This window comes from Bufo bufo, chromosome 6, assembly GCF_905171765.1.
Source record: "Bufo bufo chromosome 6, aBufBuf1.1, whole genome shotgun sequence".
NCBI classification, from domain to species: domain Eukaryota; kingdom Metazoa; phylum Chordata; class Amphibia; order Anura; family Bufonidae; genus Bufo; species Bufo bufo.
Window position 1 is genome coordinate 425062538 of NC_053394.1, and position 24381 is coordinate 425086918.

At 48.4% G+C, this 24381-nt stretch overlaps 1 protein-coding gene across 3 annotated transcripts in view; it reads left to right on the plus strand.

Annotated features, from left to right (window-relative positions):
- Positions 1-24381, plus strand: part of NTN1 (netrin 1) — an 87808-nt gene that overhangs the window by 22720 nt on the left and 40707 nt on the right. For 2 of the 3 annotated variants that reach the window (XM_040437522.1, XM_040437521.1), the window contains exons 3-4: positions 9773-9961; positions 17467-17616. In XM_040437522.1, coding sequence (XP_040293456.1) covers positions 9773-9961; positions 17467-17616 — 339 coding nt within the window. The remainder of the gene's footprint in view (positions 1-9772; positions 9962-17466; positions 17617-24381) is intronic. The other variant, XM_040437523.1, reaches the window with a different exon arrangement.

Sequence of the window (24381 nt, forward strand, 5' to 3'; positions counted from 1 at the left end):
GAATGAAAAACCTCCATTCTTTAAACTGCAGGCTGCATTCTGTGCACATGAGGATCCGGACTGAATCCTGACCCATCCATTTCAGTGGTTCTGTGCACATGAGGATCCGGACTGAATCCCGACCCATTCATTTCAGTGGTTCTGTGCACATGAGGATCCGGACTGAGTCCTGACCCATTCATTTCAGTGGTTCTGTGCACATGAGGGTCCGGACTGAATCCTGACCCATTCTTTTCAGTGGTTCTGTGCACATGAGCGTCCGGACTGAGTCCTGACCCATCCATTTCAGTGGTTCTGTGCACATGAGGATCCGGACTGAGTCCTGACCCATTCATTTCAGTGGTTCTGTGCACATGAGGATCCGGACTGAATCCTGACCCATTCATTTCAGTGGTTCTGTGCACATGAGGGTCCGGACTGAATCCTGACCCATCCATTTCAGGGGTTCTGTGCACATGAGGATCCGGACTGAGTCCTGACCCATCCATTTCAGTGGTTCTGTGCACATGAGGATCCGGACTGAGTCCTGACCCATCCATTTCAGTGGTTCTGTGCACATGAGGATCTGGACTGAATCCTGACCCATTTATTTCAGTGGTTCTGTGCACATGAGGATCCGGACTGAATCCTGACCCATCCATTTCAGTGGTTCTGTACACATGAGGAACCGGACTGAATCCTGACCCATCCATTTCAGTGGTTCTGTGCACATGAGGATCCGGACTGAGTCCTGACCCATCCATTTCAGTGGTTCTGTGCACATGAGGATCCGGACTGAGTCCTGACCCATTCATTTCAGTGGTTCTGTGCACATGAGGATCCGGACTGAATCCTGACCCATCCATTTCAGTGGTTCTGTGCACATGAGGATCCGGACTGAGTCCTGACCCATACATTTCAGTGGTTCTGTGCACATGAGCGTCCGGACTGAGTCCTGACCCATACATTTCAGTGGTTCTGTGCACATGAGGAACCGGACTGAATCCTGACCCATCCATTTCAGTGGTTCTGTGCACATGAGGATCCGGACTGAATCCTGACCCATCCATTTCAGTGGTTCTGTACACATGAGCATCATTTATCACTGATCATCTCTGCGTTTCCGAAAAATCGCATGTTCTATATTGTGCGTTTTTCACACAGCTCTGGTGCCAAAGACATTAATGAAGTTTGCTTGAAAAACGGCAATAAATTTTTCACTGGTGGCTGCTAGGAAACGATGAGGGTTATTCTTCCTTTTTTTTAATGCGTGTGAAAAAATGATTGCATCCGTGTTGAAAAAAAACGGAAACACTGAGCACAATCAGAGACAAAAGTGATTAAACTTGCGAGCAAAACCATCAGATGCTTTCCGTACCTTTTGCATCTGTGTCCCATCTGCATTTTTGGCGGACAAGAATAGGACATGTTCTATTTTTTGGGGGAACGGAATTGCGGACCCGGAAGTGCGGATCCGCATTTCCAGATCCGGACAGCACATCGCTGTGGCCCCATAGAAATGAATGGGTCTGCAATTCTGTTCCGCAAAATGCGGAACAGAATTGCGGGGGCGTGTGAATGGAGCCTTAAAAAGTGAAAAAATTACGGATTGCACACGGAAGCTATTCGTATTTTGCGGATCTGCGGACCACAGTACGGACACGGTTGTGTGCATGAGGCCTAAGACCTACAGAAATGTCTCCTCCATAAACGCTGGCTGCGTCCCAGCCACGTCTACCCCTCCGTAGGGATGCCCACAGCTGGTTGGCCAGGATCGATCTTCTTGTATCCAGAAGCTTGCGGTTTCGCCCTTAGCTACATCTCCGTCACGTGGAGTGGATTGTTCTGGCATCAGTTTCCACATTCCAGGTGCACGAAACAAAGACAATCTCTGGAAGGTGTGCAATTCCGATACCTAACAATGGGCAATAAAAACGGTTCTCACCTCCAGCGACAACAATGTGAAGTGGATGAGGCGTCTCCTGAATGGTAGATCTTATGGCTTACACAAGGCGAAATCTTCAAATTAAAGAGGAACGCATATGGGGTATGCAGTGGCACAGTAGTCACACGTGGCATCGAGGGGCGGGCAGCAGAAACTCCCCGATACCACTGACGTCCTAGTATTCATGAATCAGGGAGTGGCACATGGAAATGTGGGTGCCCTATGGCTGCCACATGGGTGGTCACTCAGATGTTCTGCTGGCCTGAGCTGAACCACGCTCTTTCTACTCAGAATATGGAGTCTGGAAAGTTGGATGGTGGTCATAGTGATTGCAACCCAGCCGTTCTGATTCCAGGGTGAAAGCCGACTTATTTTTCTTAGATGTTCTGATCCCACTGTCCATGGTCCTGACATGGAAGATCAGAGATTAACCCTGGTGCTCCCATGTTATGTCCCGTAGGCTAATTTCAGATAAACGGTATGGCACCACGGTGGTAAGAACCGTGGTCTTTTCTAGGTGATTGGAGCTCCGTTTTTTATTAACTTGCCAAGAAAAGGTTAAGAGGTTAACAGAAAGCCATAAACACAATTCTGAGGACAAATGGACTAATAGTGGTGGTCGCAGTAAAGAGAGGGAGTGGAGATCTCCTAACCCAGACCCACCCATGTCAAGGATCTGAAAAGCATTATAATCTTCCCTAGTGGTAGCACTATATCTTAGGTAGGATTGCTTTAGGGCTGCAGCTAACGATTATTTGAATAATCAATTAGTTGTCGATAATTTCATCGATTAAAATCGTGAAAAAACACCAAAATGAAAAAAAAAGGGGCTTATATGATGTTACTTGAAAAATTATGTTCAAGGGCCATATTAAAACAAATTGTGAATGGCACTGTTATGGGGGATCTGTGGGTGGCACTGTTATGGGGGATCTGTGGATTCACTGTTATGGGGGATCTGTGGATGGCACTGTTATGGGGGATCTGTGGATGGCACTGTTATGGGGGATCTGTGGATGCCACTGTTATGGAGGGGATCTGTGGATGGCACTTATGGAGGGGATCTGTGGATGGCACTTATGGAGGGGATCTGTGGATGGCACTTATGGAGGGGATCTGTGGGTGGCACTGCTATGGAGGGGTTCTGTGGATGGCACTGCTATGGAGGGGTTCTGTGGATGGCACTGTTATGGAGGGGTTCTGTGGATGACACTGTTATGGAGGATCTGTGGATGACACTGTTATGGGGATCTGTGGATGGCACTTTTATGGGGGGGATCTGTGGATGGCACTATTATGGAGGGATCTGTGGATGGCACTATTATGAGGGGATCTGTGGATGGCACTGTTAAGGGGAGGGGGATCTGTGCACTGTTATGGGGAGAGGGATCTGTGGATGGCACTGTTATGGGCAGGGGGATCTGTGAATGGCACTGTTATGGGGAGGGGGATCTGTGGATGGCACTGTTATGGGGAGGGGGATCTGTGATAGACAATATTATGGGGAGGGGGACCTGTGGATGGCTATGCTATGGGGGGATCTATGGATGACACTATATAGCATCTTATGCTATATGTGTCATCCACAGATCTCCCCCATAGCAGTGTCATCCACAGATCTCCCCCATAGCAGTGTCATCCACAGATCCCCCTCCCCATAACAGTGCCATACACAGATCCCCTCCATAACAGTGCCATACACAGATCCCCTCCATAACAGTGCCATCCACAGATCCCCCTCCCCATAATAGCCTTGGCCCTGCCACTCACAGCAGTATTCCTTAACCAGCAGTAATTTTTACTTTAAATCACCGCATCTTCTTTTACCTTACAATGAAGCTTACATCCTGTATTATACGCCAGAGCTGCACTCACTATTCTGCTGGTGAAGTCACTGTGTACATACATTACTTATCCTGTACTGATCCTGAGTTACATCCTGTATTGTACTCCAGAGCTGCACTCACTATTCTGCTGGTGAAGTCACTGTGTACATACATTACATTACTTATCATGTACTGATCCTGAGTTACATCCTGTATTATACTCCAGAGCTGCACTCACTATTCTGCTGGTGGAGTCACTGTGTACATACATTACTTATCCTGTACTGATCCTGAGTTACATCCTGTATTATACTCCAGAGCTGCACTCACTATTCTGCTGGTGGAATCACTATGTACATACATTACTTATTCTGTACTGATCCTGAGTTACATCCTGTATTATACTCCAGAGCTGCACTCACTATTCTGCTGGTGGAGTCACAGTGTACATACATTACATTACTTATCCTGTACTGATCCTGAGTTACATCCTGTATTATACTCCAGAGCTGCAATCACTATTCTGCTGGTGGAGTCACAGTGTACATACATTACATTACTTATCCTGTACTGATCCTGAGTTACATCCTGTATTATACTCCACAGCTGCACTCACTATTCTGCTGGTGGAGTCACTGTGTACATACATTACATTACTTATCCTGTACTGATCCTGAGTTACATCCTGTATTATACGCCAGAGCTGCACTCACTATTCTGCTGGTGAAGTCACTCTGTACATACATTACTTATCATGTACTGATCCTGAGTTACATCCTGTATTATACTCCAGAGCTGCACTCACTATTCTGCTGGTGAAGTCACCAGGCTCAGAGTGGTGATGTGAACAGGAGTCCAGAGGGCAGTCTGAGCTGTGATGAGCAGCCTTAGGCTACTTTCACACTAGCGTTCAGAGCGGGTCCGTCTGATGTCTGCACAGATGGATCCGCTCCTATAATGCAGACGTTTGGATCCGTTCAGAACGGATCCGTCTGCATTATAGTTTAAAAAAAATTCTAAGTGTGAAAGTAGCCTGAACGGATGCGTCTAGACTTTACATTGAAAGTCAATGGGGGACGGATCCGTTTGAAAATTGAGCCATACTGTGTCAACTTCAAACGGATCCGTCCCCATTGACTTACATTGTAAGTCTGGACGGATCCGCTTGCCTCCGCACGGCCAGACGGACACCCGAATGCTGCAAGCAGCGTACAGGTGTCCGCCTGCTGAGCGGAGCGGAGGCTGAGCGCTGGCAGGCGGATGCATTCTCAGCGGATCCGCGTCCACTCAGAATGCATTAGGGCACTACGGATGCGTTCGGGGCCGCTTGTGAGCCCCTTCAAACGGAGCTCACAAGCGGAGCCCCGAACGCAGGTATGAAAGTAGCCTTACCCTTTATAACTGTGCAGAGATAGCTGTCAATCACTGATAAGCACCGCCCAGTGGACTCCTATAGAATGAGCACAGATATACATGAATTAGATGACAAGTTCTGCTGAATCTTCTCCCATAAAGCTGTATATCAGTCCACTCATCTCCTCCTGCTCTATAAGGCGCTGGCTGCAGATTTCACTGCATTTTCATGGTGACAAGTTCCCTTTAAGGGAATAAAATGAAAACTAAAATTTCAGAAGAAGTGATGTAACTGGCGATGCAGCGTGCATAGGAAACGTGCAGACGCCTCTCCGGGGAGATTGCAGGATTTTTATACGATTTATAACGTGATACGTTTTTGGCGCCTGGGGAACGATGTCAGATTTGCCAGGAAAGGTTCATTGAAGCGATAAGATATAATTTGCCCTGTAGGGAGTGGAGATGGCTCAGGGCGATGGAGGTGCGACTTGTTTTGAAGCTGAAGGACCATAGGGATACAGTCACTGGAAGCAAGTAGAGGTATAGCTGGTGCCTGTGCCCCAGTGTACAGCATTGTCACCTGTAGCCTAGGGGAAGTAAGGAATAGAAGCCAGTACAATTGTGGACAGTGATGTGGTTGGTGCTGTTCATAGGATCAGACCATGCAAGGTGTGACCTCAGACATGTAGCAAGCCCGTGAGGAGTGGAGGATGGGAGTGTTAGTGGTTCTGGCTCCAACAGTCAATCACAGTGGCAGTCCTCACACCGATGCTCTCGCAGTGATAGGAGGGCACACCCTGATGTTGGTGCCCTTTGAGGTATGAGTTGGGCACAGGTGCAAGGCAGGACATGTAGCTGCTATGGCCGGCGAATGGTGCTGGAGTCAGTAACCTGGCCAGAAAAGTCTCTCTTTACTAAAGTTCAGAATGGAAGTTGTAGTACATCCAACAGTATCAAAACACAGTTCCAAAGAATTCACAGTGCAATGTTTAGGTATAAGCAATGATTGGGGTTGTAGTACTCTTTCCCTCTATCTCTCCAAAGTTTCTCTCTGCAGAATCTAAGGCTGGCAATAAGGTTCTTGGAAAACTCGTCATTTCCAGCTGAGGATGAAGATCTGGCTGGTAGGGACTTGTCAAAGTGTGAAGGGTGTATTAGTAATGTCCCTCTCACTGCAGTAAAGTGTGTAGCAGCCACATACCTTACTGACTGACTCCAGTGCTCGGCCGATTCTGGACCTTCAAGTTCCTTTTTTTTTTCCTTCTCTTTCTGGAGACCTGTGAAGTAGAGAGAGCATTCTCTCGGTGGCTCTTTCACGGATAGTGATTCTCTGGGATGTAGGCCTAGTCCTCTGAGGAGTGAGCACATGTTGCTCATTTCACTTCCTCAGCTAACTATAGACACTAACTGAACTAGGAGCGGACCTAAGTCCATCACCTAGCTCCCTACAGAGGAATGTTAACCCTGACGTATCCATACAAAACTATGCAATGCTTCAGATAACAGTTGAATAACCAGAAACAATTTGCAGGTACCCTGTAGATACAAGCCGGTACCTTGTAGAATCCTGCCAGAGTTCATAATGGGACCCGGCGGGATCTGGCCTGTTTCCGGCATTAGTGCATAGATCACGCCGGACAAATACTGCTGCAGTCAAAGGTAGTATCCGGCTAGGATGATCTACGGCAGTCTGCTCCTTTGCCGGATGATTTTAGCGCTAGCGTGAAACTAGCCTTAGGCCTCATGCACACGGCCGTTGTTTTGGTCCGCATCCGAGCCGCAGTTTTGGCGGCTCGGATGTGGACCCATTCACTTCAATGGGGCCGCAAAAGATGCGGACAGCACTCCGTGCGCTGTCCGCATCCGTTGCTCCGTTCCGTGGCCCCTCGAAAAAAATATAACATGTCCTATTCTTGTCCGCGCTTTGCGGACAAAAATAGGCAGTTATATTAAAGGCTGTCCGTTCTGCGGAACGCGCACGGACGCCATCCGTGTTTTGCGGATTTGCGGACCGCAAAACACACAACGGTTGTGTGCATCTAGCCTTAGTCAAACAAAATCAACACTTTTTGTTTCCTCCATTGATTTCTTTTAGTCCCATATATTGTTCTACATGAATCCCCCACGTTTCCATTTCTCTTCTCCCTTATGATTCGGGGGGTGGTCAGAGGAGCGATGCACTGACACCGAGGTGATTAATGGGATGCTATTCTGCATTGAGACTTCTCGTCCATGGGGAGCAGCCGCGAGGCTCGCGTTACACAGTGATCGTATCTGGAACGCTGCCATTGAGCTGGTCAGATGTCCGACACACAGGCTGACAACCTGACAGACTCTGCGGGGATGTTTTGTCTGACTCTTTCCAAGTGCCACAACAGCAATCCATGCGGCAGACTGGTGGTTGTTCCCTAGACGTCAGTGGGGTGCGAAGATATCCATGCACATGCAGCAGAAACAACCCCATCTGGATGAACGGAACTGATTTTCGGTCACAGAAATTTCTGCCGCGTGTGGATAGAACGTGAGGGCGCCTTCACACGCGCCAGGTTCTACTGCAGAAATTTTTGCTACTGAAAATCATTCCGTTCATCTGAGAATTCCACGTGGTTCCTGCCAAAACAACCCCAATCATATGAAAGGCGCCGAGTTTTGGCCTAAAAATATGAAAATGGGAAACCGTAAGAAAACTGCTATCCATGATGAAGACCGATGATCTGTCTCCTGACTCTTTGAGGTTCAGATTCCAGAATCCTCTGTGGTCTAAAAATGTCTGAACAAAAGACTTTTCCAAAAAAAGAATGTGTCCGCTCCGACACCTCACCCCTCCCCTGACACCTTGAGGAACATCTACTGAGTAACATCTGACACCCTCTTCAGTGTCTCCAGACAAGTCCTCACTCAGCAGATCGTCAACACCATGAAGCGCGTCCCCTGGCTTGTCAGGAGGCCATCATCAGGACTGGATTGTTGTGACAGTGGATCCTTGTCTGACAGAAGAAATTCCTGTTGCTGGACATTCGCGAGCAGCGACCCCACTAAATATTTGTAAGACTTTAGGCATCAAAGCAGAACTTTACAAACACTTCTCTCCTTGTCCCTTTCCTCGTCATTCATCACAGTGATTGTACGAGAGGCTGCATAGGGGAGGACAGGTGACGGCCCGACATTCCTCACACATCCGTACCGGTGGAGGCAGGAATAGCGACATTTTTAGACAATTTGTCCCCAATTTTTACATGGAAGGAGGCAATCTCCCTCCGGCACTGTCCCTAGGATCTGCTTTCAGGAACCATATATGAAGGCTCTACCATAAGGTCGAGAACTTTGGAGGCATGGGGGATTTTAATGAAATTAGATCAGGGATGCTCAACCTGCGGCCCTCCAGCGGTTGCAAAACAACAACTCCCAGCATGCCCTAATAGCTGTAGGCTCTCCAGGCATGCTGGGAGTTGTAGTTTTGCAACCGCTAGAGGGCCGCAGGTTGGGCATCCCTGATATAGATCAACCTTTCTCTAGTTAAGGTTCGGGGGCCCTGTAATAATTTCACACTCGCTGCGAGTCACCCTCTATTACTCACACTTAGGCCCCGTGCAATGGGGCCCGCATTGGACATCCGTGCAGCGTCAACTTGAATGGTTCCGTGGTATGTCCGCACCGCAGAAAAATATGACGTCATATTTTTTTGCGGTGCAGAACCACGGAAAGAAACACCACTGAAGCACTCCGTATTGCTTCCGGTGTTCCGTTCCGCATCTCCGGAATTGTACATGATGCAATACTGATGACAGATTTCGGCCTTAGGGCTAATTCGCATTATGTCCGAAATTCCCTGCCCTGCTGTAAGCTCAGGTCAGGACCACAATGCAGATGGTAAAATATGGCAGTCTGAATGAGGCTCTAGGGCAGAAATGCTCAACCTGCGGCCCTCCAGCTATTACAGCCTACAGCTATTGGGGCATGCTGGGATTTGTCGTTTTGCAACAGCTGGAGGGCCGCTGGTTGAGCATCACTGCTGTAGGGGTTTATTCACACTTGTGTATGAAAGTACGGCTGAAATATGAATCCACGATACAGATCTCTCTTGCGTGGTCCATTTTTCATCCGTATTTGTTCCACTTTATGTTTAAGAATGAACCATTTTTTGCTAGTTTTGCATTATTTTCAGTGGCTAAAAATGCACAATGCACACATGCGCTATACGTTAATTTCAGCCCATTGACTTCTATGAGCTAAGGCGGTATCGGAGCACACTGGGGCGGATTTACTAATCCCATAGACAGGCTATGCCGGATGGTGCACGACTGAACATGAGACAGAATTGTGGTGCAAATTTGGCGCTAAATGTTGCACAGGAGCTCACGCCCCTATGTTGGGCTAGGTGGAGATCATATTTGTAAACCTAGATGTGCCAAATTGTGTCCCATTTTGGAGCAATTTATGCCAAAATCTAGGTGCCTGAATGAGGCTGTGGTGGTGGATATTTTCGGACATCGTCTACCAGGCCTACGACTATTTAAGCGTTACTCTTTCTTTCTGCCTTAGTAATAATATGCAGTCTGTCCGACCGCTACGTGAGCGTCTACCCTCGCCTCTAACCATGCTCCACGTTCCGGGTGGTCAATTATATATAACACGCTTCTCTCTGCTTTTGTCTTTTTTTCCCCTCCAGCCTGCAACTGTAACCTGCATGCTCGCCGCTGCCGTTTCAACATGGAGCTCTTCAAGCTGTCAGGTCGCCGGAGCGGAGGGGTCTGCTTGAACTGCCGGCATAACACGGCCGGCCGTCACTGCCACTACTGCAAGGAGGGTTACTACCGGGACATGACCAAGCCCATCACCCACCGAAAGGCTTGTAAAGGTAGGGAAGCCGAGCTCCTTCCGTAGAGTCAAGAGAGGAGGAATTCACTGATGACCTCAGACGGCGGATGACGTCATCATGTGTTTTCTGCGTGGCTGCACTTGTAGAGCGGCATTCCTTCAAAGAAAACCTGTCTGAGATGGCGGCGTGTGTATACGGAGGGTTACTGTAAGATCAGGAGCTGGAAGATAGCCTTGACTCTGTGCGTCCTGTTAGCCATCTAACATTTGTCTCCTTAACACGGGGATGGAAAGATGTGTGACATGACTTGAATTGAAGTGCCGCCAGTTGGCGACACCTGGGGTCGTGCCGTGCCACTTCTTCACGCAGCCCGGACTCCAACGATAAGGAGGAGTCTTGTTTCTAAAGAGTTGGGTGAGGGACTTGTTTCCAATAGTCATAAACGCCTTGTACTGCAGTGAAAGGGGTTGTGTCGTCATCATCGGTGGCATATCGCAAAGGGTAAGCCATCGAAGTCAGATAGGTGCAGGTCCCACCTCTGAGAGGTCCCTGAAATAAAAGGAGACCACACCGCACATTCGAGAATTGCTCTCAAGTAATTTCTATGGGAATTTTGAAAAAAGCCTAGCGAGCTTGGCTATTTTCGGAAGTCCCCTAGAAATAAGTGGAGAGCGCACTGCGCAAGCGCGGCCACTGCTCCTTCTGCGGGTCTGCCGGCTCAACTATTTTCAGAACTCCCATAGAAATGAGTGGAGGGCGGCCTCACATGCGCGGCAACTCTCGACTCACTTTTCTGGAGATAGATACGGACCTGCACCTACCTGATATTGGTGGCCGCCAGTGTCTCAGCTGAGACAACACCTTTAATAGGGCCAATCCGTTTCCATAGTTGGACTCAATTAACACAGGGTAATTTCCTGTGTCCATGATGACATCAGTGACAAGATGGTCAGTGGTTCATCCATGAAGAATTTTCCAATCTGGATTTGCATCGGAAGAGATTTGAACGAATCTCCTCCTTGTATTATGGGGAAAAAATCAGCGCAGAGATTGACCTGCGTTGCGGATTTTACCTGTGGATTTCGTCCCTTTCAGTGCAGCAGGGAGAAATCTATGGGGAATCCAAGCAAAATCCATATGATTGCAATTTCCAGTACGTCCTGTGTGGACGTGTTCTTCCTCCATGATGGAGGGTTACGCGGCGTGTGGTTACGCGGCGTGTGGTCAGAGGTTCGATTCTCCAGGATCCAGGTTCACATTTAGTGCATTGTATGAACAGCCCACCTCCAGCCTCGCTACGTCCCGCCATGTAGTGCCCCAGCTGCTGGTCTCGGCTCATCCTGGGGCTTGTTGTTCCCCCACAGATGGTCGCCCTTCTTCTGCTTCTAATTTTAACCCTTTCTCCTCTGCATAGAATCCCACCCCCCGTTGACAGCCAAAATGCAAAATGTTAAATTCCAGCGCCTTAGAAAGAGGTTAATATTTTCTGTACGGGGCTGCGCCGCCCCCCCCCCCCCCCTCTGGAGCCAAGCACAGGTGTGCATACCAGGGGACAGTGGGACGCATTGAACAGGTTAAGCAGACCTGCAGAAAAGTGAAGGGGGGGGAGGGTGTCGATTTTGGTACAAAGGCTGGATGCTTTGACGAATGGCCCCAGACATATTTTTTGGGGCAGATCGGAGGGAGGGTGGAGGGGAACAGGCAGGTTAAGCCACTTGCAAACACACGAGAGAGAGAGCGGGAGGGGGGGGGGGGGGGGGGCACCTGGGTATGTGGATGCAGGTGTTGTCCGCCTGCGGTGAGGCTGTTCCCACAAGCGCAGGAGAAGACTCACATCCAGCCCCATACGTCTGTACATGGCAGCTACATTACCACCGTCACTCATAGGCAGGCAGTGTGGCCGCGCCTGTCACTTATAGGGCGCAGGGGTGCACCTAGCCTTTCTGCTGCCTGAGGCGAAAACTGAAACAACACCCCCCCCCCCCTTCCTCCCCAATACAAATTTCTTAACCTAACCCCTTCCCTTCAGCCCATGGCCCTTCTGCTGCCCCCCTCTTGCCCCTACCTGGTGCTGCCTGAGGCGATCGCCTCACCTGGCCTCATTGGTGGTGCGCCCCCGATAGGGCGGCACTGCCGATCAGCCACGACCAGTACAGATGTCACTCGCTAGGAAGGCAGCATTAGGCCCCCTGCACGACTGTATTTTTGTTCTGCATCTGATCCTTATTTTCTGCAGATCCGTATTTCCTTTCCGCCATGGGCCCGTTTTGCGGACAAGAATGGGCATTTTTAACATAGTGGGACACGCAGAACGGGAAAATGCAGGACACACATGTCCAGTATCCATGTTTGGCAGACGCGATGGTGTGAAGGAGGTCTTAATCGGTCGCCAGTCCTCCGCAGTCTGCTGCGGGTCACATTCATCGTCTTAGAAGGAGGGTTTATCACAATTCCTTCCTCGGATTAATCTCAACCATATCACATTTCCGACAATCCTGAAATTAAATCCATCATGTAAACTTAAAAGGAGGGGGGGGGGGCGACCCCCTTCGTGCCCAGCCCTGATATCAGCGGTAGCCCCCATCTGGCGCAAAAAAAAAAAAAGCCTCCTAATAATGTACCCAGATGTCTCGTGATCCTCCAGCGAGAGGAATCCAGTTTCCGGACGTCCCCATGCTCTTTCTTTGTCCCATCTCAATAGAAAGGCTTTGATAGCTTTAATCCACCCGGCCAACACAAATCCGCCACAGGTTTAACCCCTCGTATGCCGGACAGCGCAGGGATGTCACACCTGTGCACCTTCTAAAAGACTGGAACCTAGGCCTCATGCACACGACCGCTGTTTGGGTCCGCATCCGAGCCGCCGTTTTGGCGGCTCGGATGCGGACCCATTCACTTTCAATGGGGCCGGAAAAGATGCGGACAGCTTCCGTGGCCCCGCTAAAAAAATATAACATGTCCTATTCTTGTCCGCGCTTTGTGGAAGGCAACAAGGGCGGCTTCCTTTTTTTTTTCGGATCCGCGGTTTGCGTATGCATGAGGCCTTAAAGGGCGATTCAGAATTTACACGGAGGCCATTTGGTGTCACCGGGAACATTGTCACTTCCTTCCTCAACGGAAGAGGAAGAGCGGGGAACCCCAAACCAGCCAGAGATCACGCTACATGCGGTACATCGCCATACTGCAGTCGTGTCATCCACTGTGACGTCACCTGTGCCGGTCTCTATTGGCCACTTTCTGGGACATCAGTACAAAAAAGTCGAAAATGATCCAAAAATTATCTCTAGCCCCAAACGACGAGAGCTCTTTCGCACATCTGTGTCCATGAAGGATCCACGTTTGGTCCGTGTGTCCGTTTTTTAGCCATATCCGTATTCCACGTAGACTGCCAGGCTGAAAATTAGTTTTCACGAATCTCCTACCAATGGTCCGTGAAAACCACAGACCAAACAAGGACAGCGTCTGTGTGACTATAACGAGCGGACAAAATAAGGGGGTGCCACCACGGACAGTGGAAAACTACTGATGTGGGAAAGCCAATAGATACGTGGAGACCACGGACAGCGCTCATACGTGAATCACTGGCGTAATTCTCATTCACACCCATGGAGCGTGTTCACACGGCGGAAGTTTCCCAGTCAAATCCACTTGTAGCTCAACATTTTTTTTCGGTGTGAATTTCACGCCATAGTTCTGCAGCTCAGTGGAACGGGCGGGTAGCCACACGTGAATTAGACGCATTGAATGGGACTAATCTGCTCGAGGCTGCAAATCCGTGGCAGGGATTTCGACTGCGGGTTCTACAGACAGAAATAAAATGAGCCACCTCCCTTCCACCGGTCGTCAGACGCACTCCCACGTTTTTTTCCCCACTAAGCCGCCTGATTTTTGTTGCTTTTTTCGTCACTCCACGAGATAAATATATAACGTGACCTTTCATCGCCTTCTTGTTTGACAAATGTGGAGCGGGTGACGTCCCGGGTGTTACGCTGACAGCGCTCCCTACACCTGTGCTATGAGGCAGGTGCTTTAACCTCTTACCTCCCAGGGAGACATTCCAGGGGATCGCGGACATGACTGTTCTGTAATCTTCTAATAGACTTCATGTTTCAAGATCTCTGCTTGCTGTCATGTTATATCCAGAGACTGTGAGTAGCTCCCACCCACACATATGAAGATTTTCTCCCTTGAAGCCACGCTTTGCACAGGGGACACACCATGAATTTTTCTAAATCCGCTGCGTACACCTGTGAACGAGCCCTTAACCCCTTCCTGATCACACGCCGCTTGTTACAGTGTATCAGTGCTCTTCAATATAATAAGACACATGGGCAGGAAGCATTAGGGCTCGTGCACACAGTGGTAGGAGTGGATTTACGTGCGGTGCGGACATTGAGATCCACAGGAGGTCAGCTTATTCTGCGGAATTTCACTTCTTTCAATATTAGGTGAGCAAATCTGCCACGAAATCTGAACGCGGGTTCGGCTGCGGATTTGCAGGAACATCTGCCACCGAATCCACAGCGGGAATATCCGCCAAGTGTAGGGCGCCGTACTGGACTCCTGGTCTTATGCAGAAGAAAATATTTCCGGATGGCGTATATACAGAGGGAGAAGGTCTTCATGCGGGGCCCTAGACTGGAGCAAATTCCCTTACAGTCTCCGGATATAATCAAGACAGCAAGCAGAGATCTTGAGAACGGTGAAGAACTGAAGCCCAAAGTCTACCAGAAGGGTGCAGATCAGAACGGAGTCACTCTTTAAACATTTTTTACTAAATTTGTTCTAGGAGTGATATTTGCCCGAGTGACGGGCGGCCTGTCGTTGGTGAGGCGTGTAGCGACGGCGTTCGTGACATTTCCACGCTGGCAGCTCCTCGCTGGTCATGTACTCGCTCCGCCACTTTATAGGAGATTTCTCCTGCTCCCCTGAGATATCGCCCTGATTCTCTGCATTCCTCATATAACCTGAGGTGGACCCCCGCCTCCCCAATAACATTGTATAGGGGTAACCGAAAGTCTGAGAAATTAGTTGTGTGTATAACCTGGCGGCACGGGTAGCACCTGGGTCCTAGTGCCTCTAGCCCCTCTACCTCTATATCATGATTTGTGTATATAACCTGGTGGCAGGGGTAGCACCTGGGTCCTAGTGCCCATAGCCTCATCATCATGACTTATGTGTATAACCTGATGGCAGGAGTAGCACCTGGGTCCTAGTGCCCGTGGCCTCTCCATCATGACTTATGTGTATAACCTGATGGCAGGAGTAGCACCTGGGTCCTAGTGCCCATAGCCTCATCATCATTACTTATGTGTATAACCTGATGGCAGGAGTAGCACCTGGGTCCTAGTGCCCGTGGCCTCTCCATCATGACTTATGTGTATAACCTGATGGCAGGAGTAGCACCTGGATCCTAGTGCCCGTGGCCTCTCCATCATGACTTATGTGCATAACCTGATGGCAGGAGTAGCACCTGGGTCTTAGTGCCCATAGCCTCTCCATCATGACTTATGTGTATAACCTGGCGGCACGGGTAGCACCTGGGTCCTAGTGCCCGTGGCCTCTCCATCATGACTTATGTGCATAACCTGATGGCAGGAGTAGCACCTGGGTCTTAGTGCCCATAGCCTCTCCATCATGACTTATGTGTATAACCTGGTGGCACGGGTAGCACCTGGGTCCTAGTGCCCGTGGCCTCTCCATCATGACTTATGTGCATAACCTGATGGCAGGAGTAGCACCTGGGTCTTAGTGCCCATAGCCTCTCCATCATGACTTATGTGTATAACCTGGCGGCATGGGTAGCACCTGGGTCCTAGTGCCCGTGGCCTCTCCATCATGACTTATGTGTAGGGATGTCCCGATACCATTTTTTTAAGACCGAGTACAAGTAGAAATACTTTTATTTAAGTACTCACCGATACCAATTATAACAGCGGCGCAGTTGCTGATAGCAATGAAAAAAATTAAAGCTGGAATTTGGTTGCTATGGACAACTGCTTTACTTTTCCTTTGTACAAGGGTTAATAAATGGGCATAGAACAGTGTTTCCCAACCAATGTGCCCCCAGCTACAAGTACTTGTGCAAAGGTCCGGTATTATCAGGACATCCCTACTCCTGATTAGAGATGAGCGAACTTCTGTTTTAAGTTCGGCGTCTAAAGTTCGGCTTCCGGTTAGCGGAGAATCCCGATATGGATACCGAATTACGTTGTGGTCCGTGGTAGCGGTATCAATAATGACCATTATTGATTCCGCTACCACGGACCACAACGTAATTCGGAATCCATATCGGGATCCTCCGCTAACCGGAAGCCGAACTTTAGACGCCGAACTTAAAACAGAAGTTCGCTCATCTCTACTCCTGATGGCAGGAGTAGCATCTGGGTCCTAGTGCCCGTGGCCTCTCTATCATGACTTGTGTGTATAACCTGGTGGCAGGAGTAGCACCTGGGTCCTAGTGCCCGTGGCCTCTCTATCATGACTTGTGTGTATAACCTGGTGGCAGGAGTAGCACCTGGGTCCTAGTGCCCGTGGCCTCTCTATCATGACTTGTGTGTATAACCTGGTGGCAGGAGTAGCACCTGGGTCCTAGTGCCCGTGGCCTCTCCATCACGACTTGTGTGTATAACCTGGTGGCAGGGGTAGCACCTGGGTCCTAGTGCCTCCAGAACATCATAAGTTGTCTGTATAAACTGGTGGCAGGGGTAGCACCTGGGTCTTAGTGCCTGTGGCCCGTCTATCATGACTTCTGTGTATACTCTGGTGGCAGGGTTAGCACCTGGGTCCTAGTGCCTGTGGCCCTCTGCCTCCATAACATCATGAGTTGTGTGTATAGGTGGCAGGGTTAGCATCTCGGTCCTAGTGCCTGTGGCCATCTGCCTCCATAACATCATGAGTTGTCTGTATACTCTGGTGGCAGGGCTAGCACCTGGGTCCTAGTGCCCATGGCCTCTCTATCATGACTTGTGTGTATAACCTGGTGGCAGGGCTAGCACCTGGGTCTTAGTGCCTCCATAACATCATGAGTTGTATGCATAACCTGGTGGCAGAGGTGGCACCTGGGTCCTAGTGCCCGTGGCCCCTCTACCTCAGTGCTATGACAGGTATGGGATTTTGCATTGTGGCCACAGCTGGAGTTTAACGTTCATCAGCCCACGCCGACATTTGGTAAGAGTCATTTCTAATGCATTGGTCGGCCATATTTGTGCCATTTTGTTGGCAGGTCACCAGTGACATCATCGCAGCCCATGTATTCCGTACCGGGACAGGTGCCAACCACGTGACGAGCCAGCACCGTCAGAGTCCAGGGGCTGGACATTGGTTCTGACCACGCTGTGGGTCGCCACCGTGGGATGCATTTGAATAAATTGCGATTCTTGTATTGGGCTGTCTCTGCTTCAGTAGAAGGCTTGCATGATAGATATACCCAATGCTGTCGCCCTGCCCCCACCCGCCTCCCCTCCCCCGCAGATTTGTAATGTGGTTTTGCTTTCTGACCTTGTGCTGTTCTCCAACCCCTTCTCCTCTGTTCCCCCCCGCAGCCTGCGACTGCCATCCGGTTGGTGCGGCCGGCAAAACCTGTAATCAGACCACAGGGCAATGTCCTTGCAAAGATGGTGTGACTGGTATAACGTGCAATCGATGTGCCAAGGGTTACCAGCAGAGCCGCTCGCCCATTGCCCCCTGCATAAGTATGTGTCGTCTCTGTTACATGTTTTATTACTCGGGGGGCTGGGGACCTCGGGGGGCGATGGCCGCCCCGGACCTAATGCTTGTCCCCTACTGCATCCACCTAGACGGGACCTGATCTAGATACAGCGGAGGCGGCCATGTACAAGGATTAGATACAGCGAAGGCGGCCATGTCATAGGATTAGATACAGCGGAGGTGGCCATGTCATAGGATTAGATACAGCGGAGGCGGCCATGTACAAGGATTAGATACAGCACCTCAGCATACGCTATCACACCTGTCATAGGATTAGATACAGCACCTCAGCATACGCTATCACACCTGTCATAGGATTAGATACACAGCTCAGCATACGCTATCACACCTGTCATAGGATTAGATACACAGCTCAGCATACGCTATCACACCTGTCATAGGATTAGATACACAGCTCAGCATACGCTATCACACCTGTCATAGGATTAGATACACAGCTCAGCATACGCTATCACACCTGTCATAGGATTAGATACACAGCTCAGCATACGCTATCACACCTGTCATAGGATTAGATACAGCACCTCAGCATACGCTATCACACCTGTCATAGGATTAGATACACAGCTCAGCATACGCCATCACACCTGTCATAGGATTAGATACAGCACCTCAGCATACGCTATCACACCTGTCATAGGATTAGATACACAGCTCAGCATACGCTATCACACCTGTCATAGGATTAGATACACAGCTCAGCATACGCTATCACACCTGTCATAGGATTAGATACACAGCTCAGCATACGCTATCACACCTGTCATAGGATTAGATACACAGCTCAGCATACGCTATCACACCTGTCATAGGATTAGATACACAGCTCAGCATACGCTATCACACCTGTCATAGGATTAGATACAGCACCTCAGCATACGCTATCACACCTGTCATAGGATTAGATACAGCACCTCAGCATACGCTATCACACCTGTCATAGGATTAGATACAGCACCTCAGCATACGCTATCACACCTGTCATAGGATTAGATACACAGCTCAGCATACGCTATCACACCTGTCATAGGATTAGATACACACCTCAGCATACGCTATCACACCTGTCATAGGATTAGATACAGCACCTCAGCATACGCCATCACACCTGTCATAGGATTAGATACACACCTCAGCATACGCCATCACACCTGTCATAGGATTAGATACAGCACCTCAGCATACGCTATCACACCTGTCATAGGATTAGATACACAGCTCAGCATACGCTATCACACCTGTCATAGGATTAGATACACACCTCAGCATACGCTATCACACCTGTCATAGGATTAGATACAGCACCTCAGCATACGCTATCACACCTGTCATAGGATTAGATACAGCACCTCAGCATACGCCATCACACCTGTCATAGGATTAGATACACACCTCAGCATGCGCTATCACACCTGTCATAGGATTAGATACAGCACCTCAGCATACGCTATCACACCTGTCATAGGATTAGATACAGCACCTCAGCATACGCCATCACACCTGTCATAGGATTAGATACACAGCTCAGCATACGCTATCACACCTGTCATAGGATTAGATACACAGCTCAGCATACGCTATCACACCTGTCATAGGATTAGATACACAGCTCAGCATACGCTATCACACCTGTCATAGGATTAGATACACAGCTCAGCATACGCTATCACACCTGTCATAGGATTAGATACACAGCTCAGCATACGCTATCACACCTGTCATAGGATTAGATACAGCACCTCAGCATACGCTATCACACCTGTCATAGGATTAGATACAGCACCTCAGCATACGCTATCACACCTGTCATAGGATTAGATACACAGCTCAGCATACGCTATCACACCTGTCATAGGATTAGATACACAGCTCAGCATACGCTATCACACCTGTCATAGGATTAGATACAGCACCTCAGCATACGCTATCACACCTGTCATAGGATTAGATACACAGCTCAGCATACGCTATCACACCTGTCATAGGATTAGATACACACCTCAGCATACGCTATCACACCTGTCATAGGATTAGATACACACCTCAGCATACGCTATCACACCTGTCATAGGATTAGATACACAGCTCAGCATACGCTATCACACCTGTCATAGGATTAGATACACACCTCAGCATACGCTATCACACCTGTCATAGGATTAGATACACAGCTCAGCATACGCTATCACACCTGTCATAGGATTAGATACACAGCTCAGCATACACTATCACACCTGTCATAGGATTAGATACACAGCTCAGCATACGCTATCACACCTGTCATAGGATTAGATACACAGCTCAGCATACGCTATCACACCTGTCATAGGATTAGATACAGCACCTCAGCATACGCTATCACACCTGTCATAGGATTAGATACAGCACCTCAGCATACGCTATCACACCTGTCATAGGATTAGATACACAGCTCAGCATACGCTATCACACCTGTCATAGGATTAGATACACAGCTCAGCATACGCTATCACACCTGTCATAGGATTAGATACACAGCTCAGCATACGCTATCACACCTGTCATAGGATTAGATACACAGCTCAGCATACGCTATCACACCTGTCATAGGATTAGATACACAGCTCAGCATACGCTATCACACCTGTCATAGGATTAGATACACAGCTCAGCATACGCTATCACACCTGTCATAGGATTAGATACAGCACCTCAGCATACGCTATCACACCTGTCATAGGATTAGATACAGCACCTCAGCATACGCTATCACACCTGTCATAGGATTAGATACAGCGCCTCAGCATACGCTATCGCACCTGTTATAGGATTAGATACACAGCTCAGCATACGCTATCACACCTGTCATAGGATTAGATACACAGCTCAGCATACACTATCACACCTGTCATAGGATTAGATACACAGCTCAGCATACGCTATCACACCTGTCATAGGATTAGATACAGCACCTCAGCATACGCTATCACACCTGTCATAGGATTAGATACACACCTCAGCATACGCTATCACACCTGTCATAGGATTAGATACACAGCTCAGCATACGCTATCACACCTGTCATAGGATTAGATACACAGCTCAGCATACGCTATCACACCTGTCATAGGATTAGATACACAGCTCAGCATACGCTATCACACCTGTTATAGGATTAGATACACAGCTCAGCATACGCTATCACACCTGTCATAGGATTAGATACAGCACCTCAGCATACGCTATCACACCTGTCATAGGATTAGATACAGCGCCTCAGCATACGCTATCGCACCTGTTATAGGATTAGATACACAGCTCAGCATACGCTATCACACCTGTCATAGGATTAGATACACAGCTCAGCATACACTATCACACCTGTCATAGGATTAGATACAGCACCTCAGCATACGCTATCGCACCTGTCATAGGATTAGATACACAGCTCAGCATACGCTATCACACCTGTCATAGGATTAGATACACAGCTCAGCATACGCTATCGCACCTGTCATAGGATTAGATACACACCTCAGCATACGCTATCGCACCTGTCATAGGATTAGATACACAGCTCAGCATACGCTATCACACCTGTCATAGGATTAGATACAGCACCTCAGCATACGCTATCACACCTGTCATAGGATTAGATACAGCACCTCAGCATACGCTATCACACCTGTCATAGGATTAGATACAGCATCTCAGCATACGCTATCACACCTGTCATAGGATTAGATACACAGCTCAGCATACGTTATCACACCTGTCATAGGATTAGATACAGAGCTCAGCATACGCTATCACACCTGTCATAGGATTAGATACACAGCTCAGCATACGCTATCACACCTGTCATAGGATTAGATACAGCACCTTAGCATACGCTATCACACCTGTCATAGGATTAGATACACAGCTCAGCATACGCTATCACACCTGTCATAGGATTAGATACAGAGCTCAGCATACGCTATCACACCTGTCATAGGATTAGATACACAGCTCAGCATACGCTATCACACCTGTCATAGGATTAGATACAGCACCTCAGCATACGCTATCACACCTGTCAAAGGATTAGATACAGCACCTCAGCATACGCTATCACACCTGTCATAGGATTAGATACAGCACCTCAGCATACGCTATCACACCTGTCATAGGATTAGATACACAGCTCAGCATACGCTATCACACCTGTCATAGGATTAGATACAGAGCTCAGCATACGCTATCACACCTGTCATAGGATTAGATACACAGCTCAGCATACGCTATCACACCTGTCATAGGATTAGATACAGCACCTCAGCATACGCTATCACACCTGTCATAGGATTAGATACAGCACCTCAGCATACGCTATCACACCTGTCATAGGATTAGATACAGCACCTCAGCATACGCTATCACACCTGTCATAGGATTAGATACACAGCTCAGCATACGCTATCACACCTGTCATAGGATTAGATACACAGCTCAGCATACGCTATCACACCTGTCATAGGATTAGATACACAGCTCAGCATACGCTATCACACCTGTCATAGGATTAGATACACACCTCAGCATACGCTATCACACCTGTCAAAGGATTAGATACAGCACCTCAGCATACACTATCACACCTGTCATAGGATTAGATACACAGCTCAGCATACGCTATCACACCTGTCATAGGATTAGATACAGCACCTCAGCATACGCTATCACACATGTCATAGGATTAGATACAGCACCTCAGCATACACTATCACACCTGTCATAGGATTAGATACACACCTCAGCATACGCTATCACACCTGTCAAAGGATTAGATACAGCACCTCAGCATACGCTATCACACCTGTCATAGGATTAGATACACAGCTCAGCATACGCTATCACACCTGTCATAGGATTAGATACACAGCTCAGCATACGCTATCACACCTGTCATAGGATTAGATACAGAACCTCAGCATACGCTATCACACCTGTCATAGGATTAGATACAGCACCTCAGCATACGCTATCACACATGTCATAGGATTAGATACAGCACCTCAGCATACGCTATCACACCTGTCATAGGATTAGATACAGCACCTCAGCATACGCTATCACACATGTCATAGGATTAGATACAGCACCTCAGCATACGCTATCACACCTGTCATAGGATTAGATACAGCACCTCAGCATACGCCATCACACCTGTCATAGGATTAGATACAGCACCTCAGCATACGCTATCGCACCTGTCATAGGATTAGATACACAGCTCAGCATACGCTATCACACCTGTCATAGGATTAGATACACAGCTCAGCATACGCTATCACACCTGTCATAGGATTAGATACAGCGCCTCAGCATACGCTATCGCACCTGTCATAGGATTAGATACACAGCTCAGCATACGCTATCACACCTGTCATAGGATTAGATACAGCACCTCAGCATACGCTATCACACCTGTCATAGGATTAGATACAGCGCCTCAGCATACGCTATCGCACCTGTCATAGGATTAGATACAGCACCTCAGCATACGCTATCACACCTGTCATAGGATTAGATACACACCTCAGCATACGCTATCACACCTGTCATAGGATTAGATACAGCGCCTCAGCATACGCTATCGCACCTGTCATAGGATTAGATACAGCACCTCAGCATACGCTATCACACCTGTCATAGGATTAGATACACAGCTCAGCATACGCTATCACACCTGTCATAGGATTAGATACAGCACCTCAGCATACGCTATCACACCTGTCATAGGATTAGATACAGCACCTCAGCATACGCTATCACACCTGTCATAGGATTAGATACAGCGCCTCAGCATACGCTATCGCACCTGTCATAGGATTAGATACAGCACCTCAGCATACGCTATCACACCTGTCATAGGATTAGATACACAGCTCAGCATACGCTATCACACCTGTCATAGGATTAGATACACACCTCAGCATACGCTATCACACCTGTCATAGGATTAGATACACAGCTCAGCATACGCTATCTCACCTGTCATAGGATTAGATACAGCACCTCAGCATACGCTATCACACCTGTCATAGGATTAGATACACAGCTCAGCATACGCTATCACACCTGTCATAGGATTAGATACAGCACCTCAGCATACACTATCACACCTGTCATAGGATTAGATACAGCACCTCAGCATACGCTATCACACCTGTCATAGGATTAGATACACAGCTCAGCATACGCTATCACACATGTCATAGGATTAGATACAGCACCTTAGCATACGCTATCACACCTGTCATAGGATTAGATACAGCACCTCAGCATACGCTATCACACCTGTCATAGGATTAGATACAGCGCCTCAGCATACGCTATCGCACCTGTCATAGGATTAGATACACAGCTCAGCATACGCTATCACACCTGTCATAGGATTAGATACAGCACCTCAGCATACGCTATCGCACCTTTCATAGGATTAGATACAGCACCTCAGCATACGCTATCACACATGTCATAGGATTAGATACAGCACCTCAGCATACGCTATCACACCTGTCATAGGATTAGATACAGCATCTCAGCATACGCTATCACACCTGTCATAGGATTAGATACACAGCTCAGCATACGCTATCGCACCTGTCATAGGATTAGATACACAGCTCAGCATACGCTATCACACCTGTCATAGGATTAGATACAGCACCTCAGCATACGCTATCACACCTGTCATAGGATTA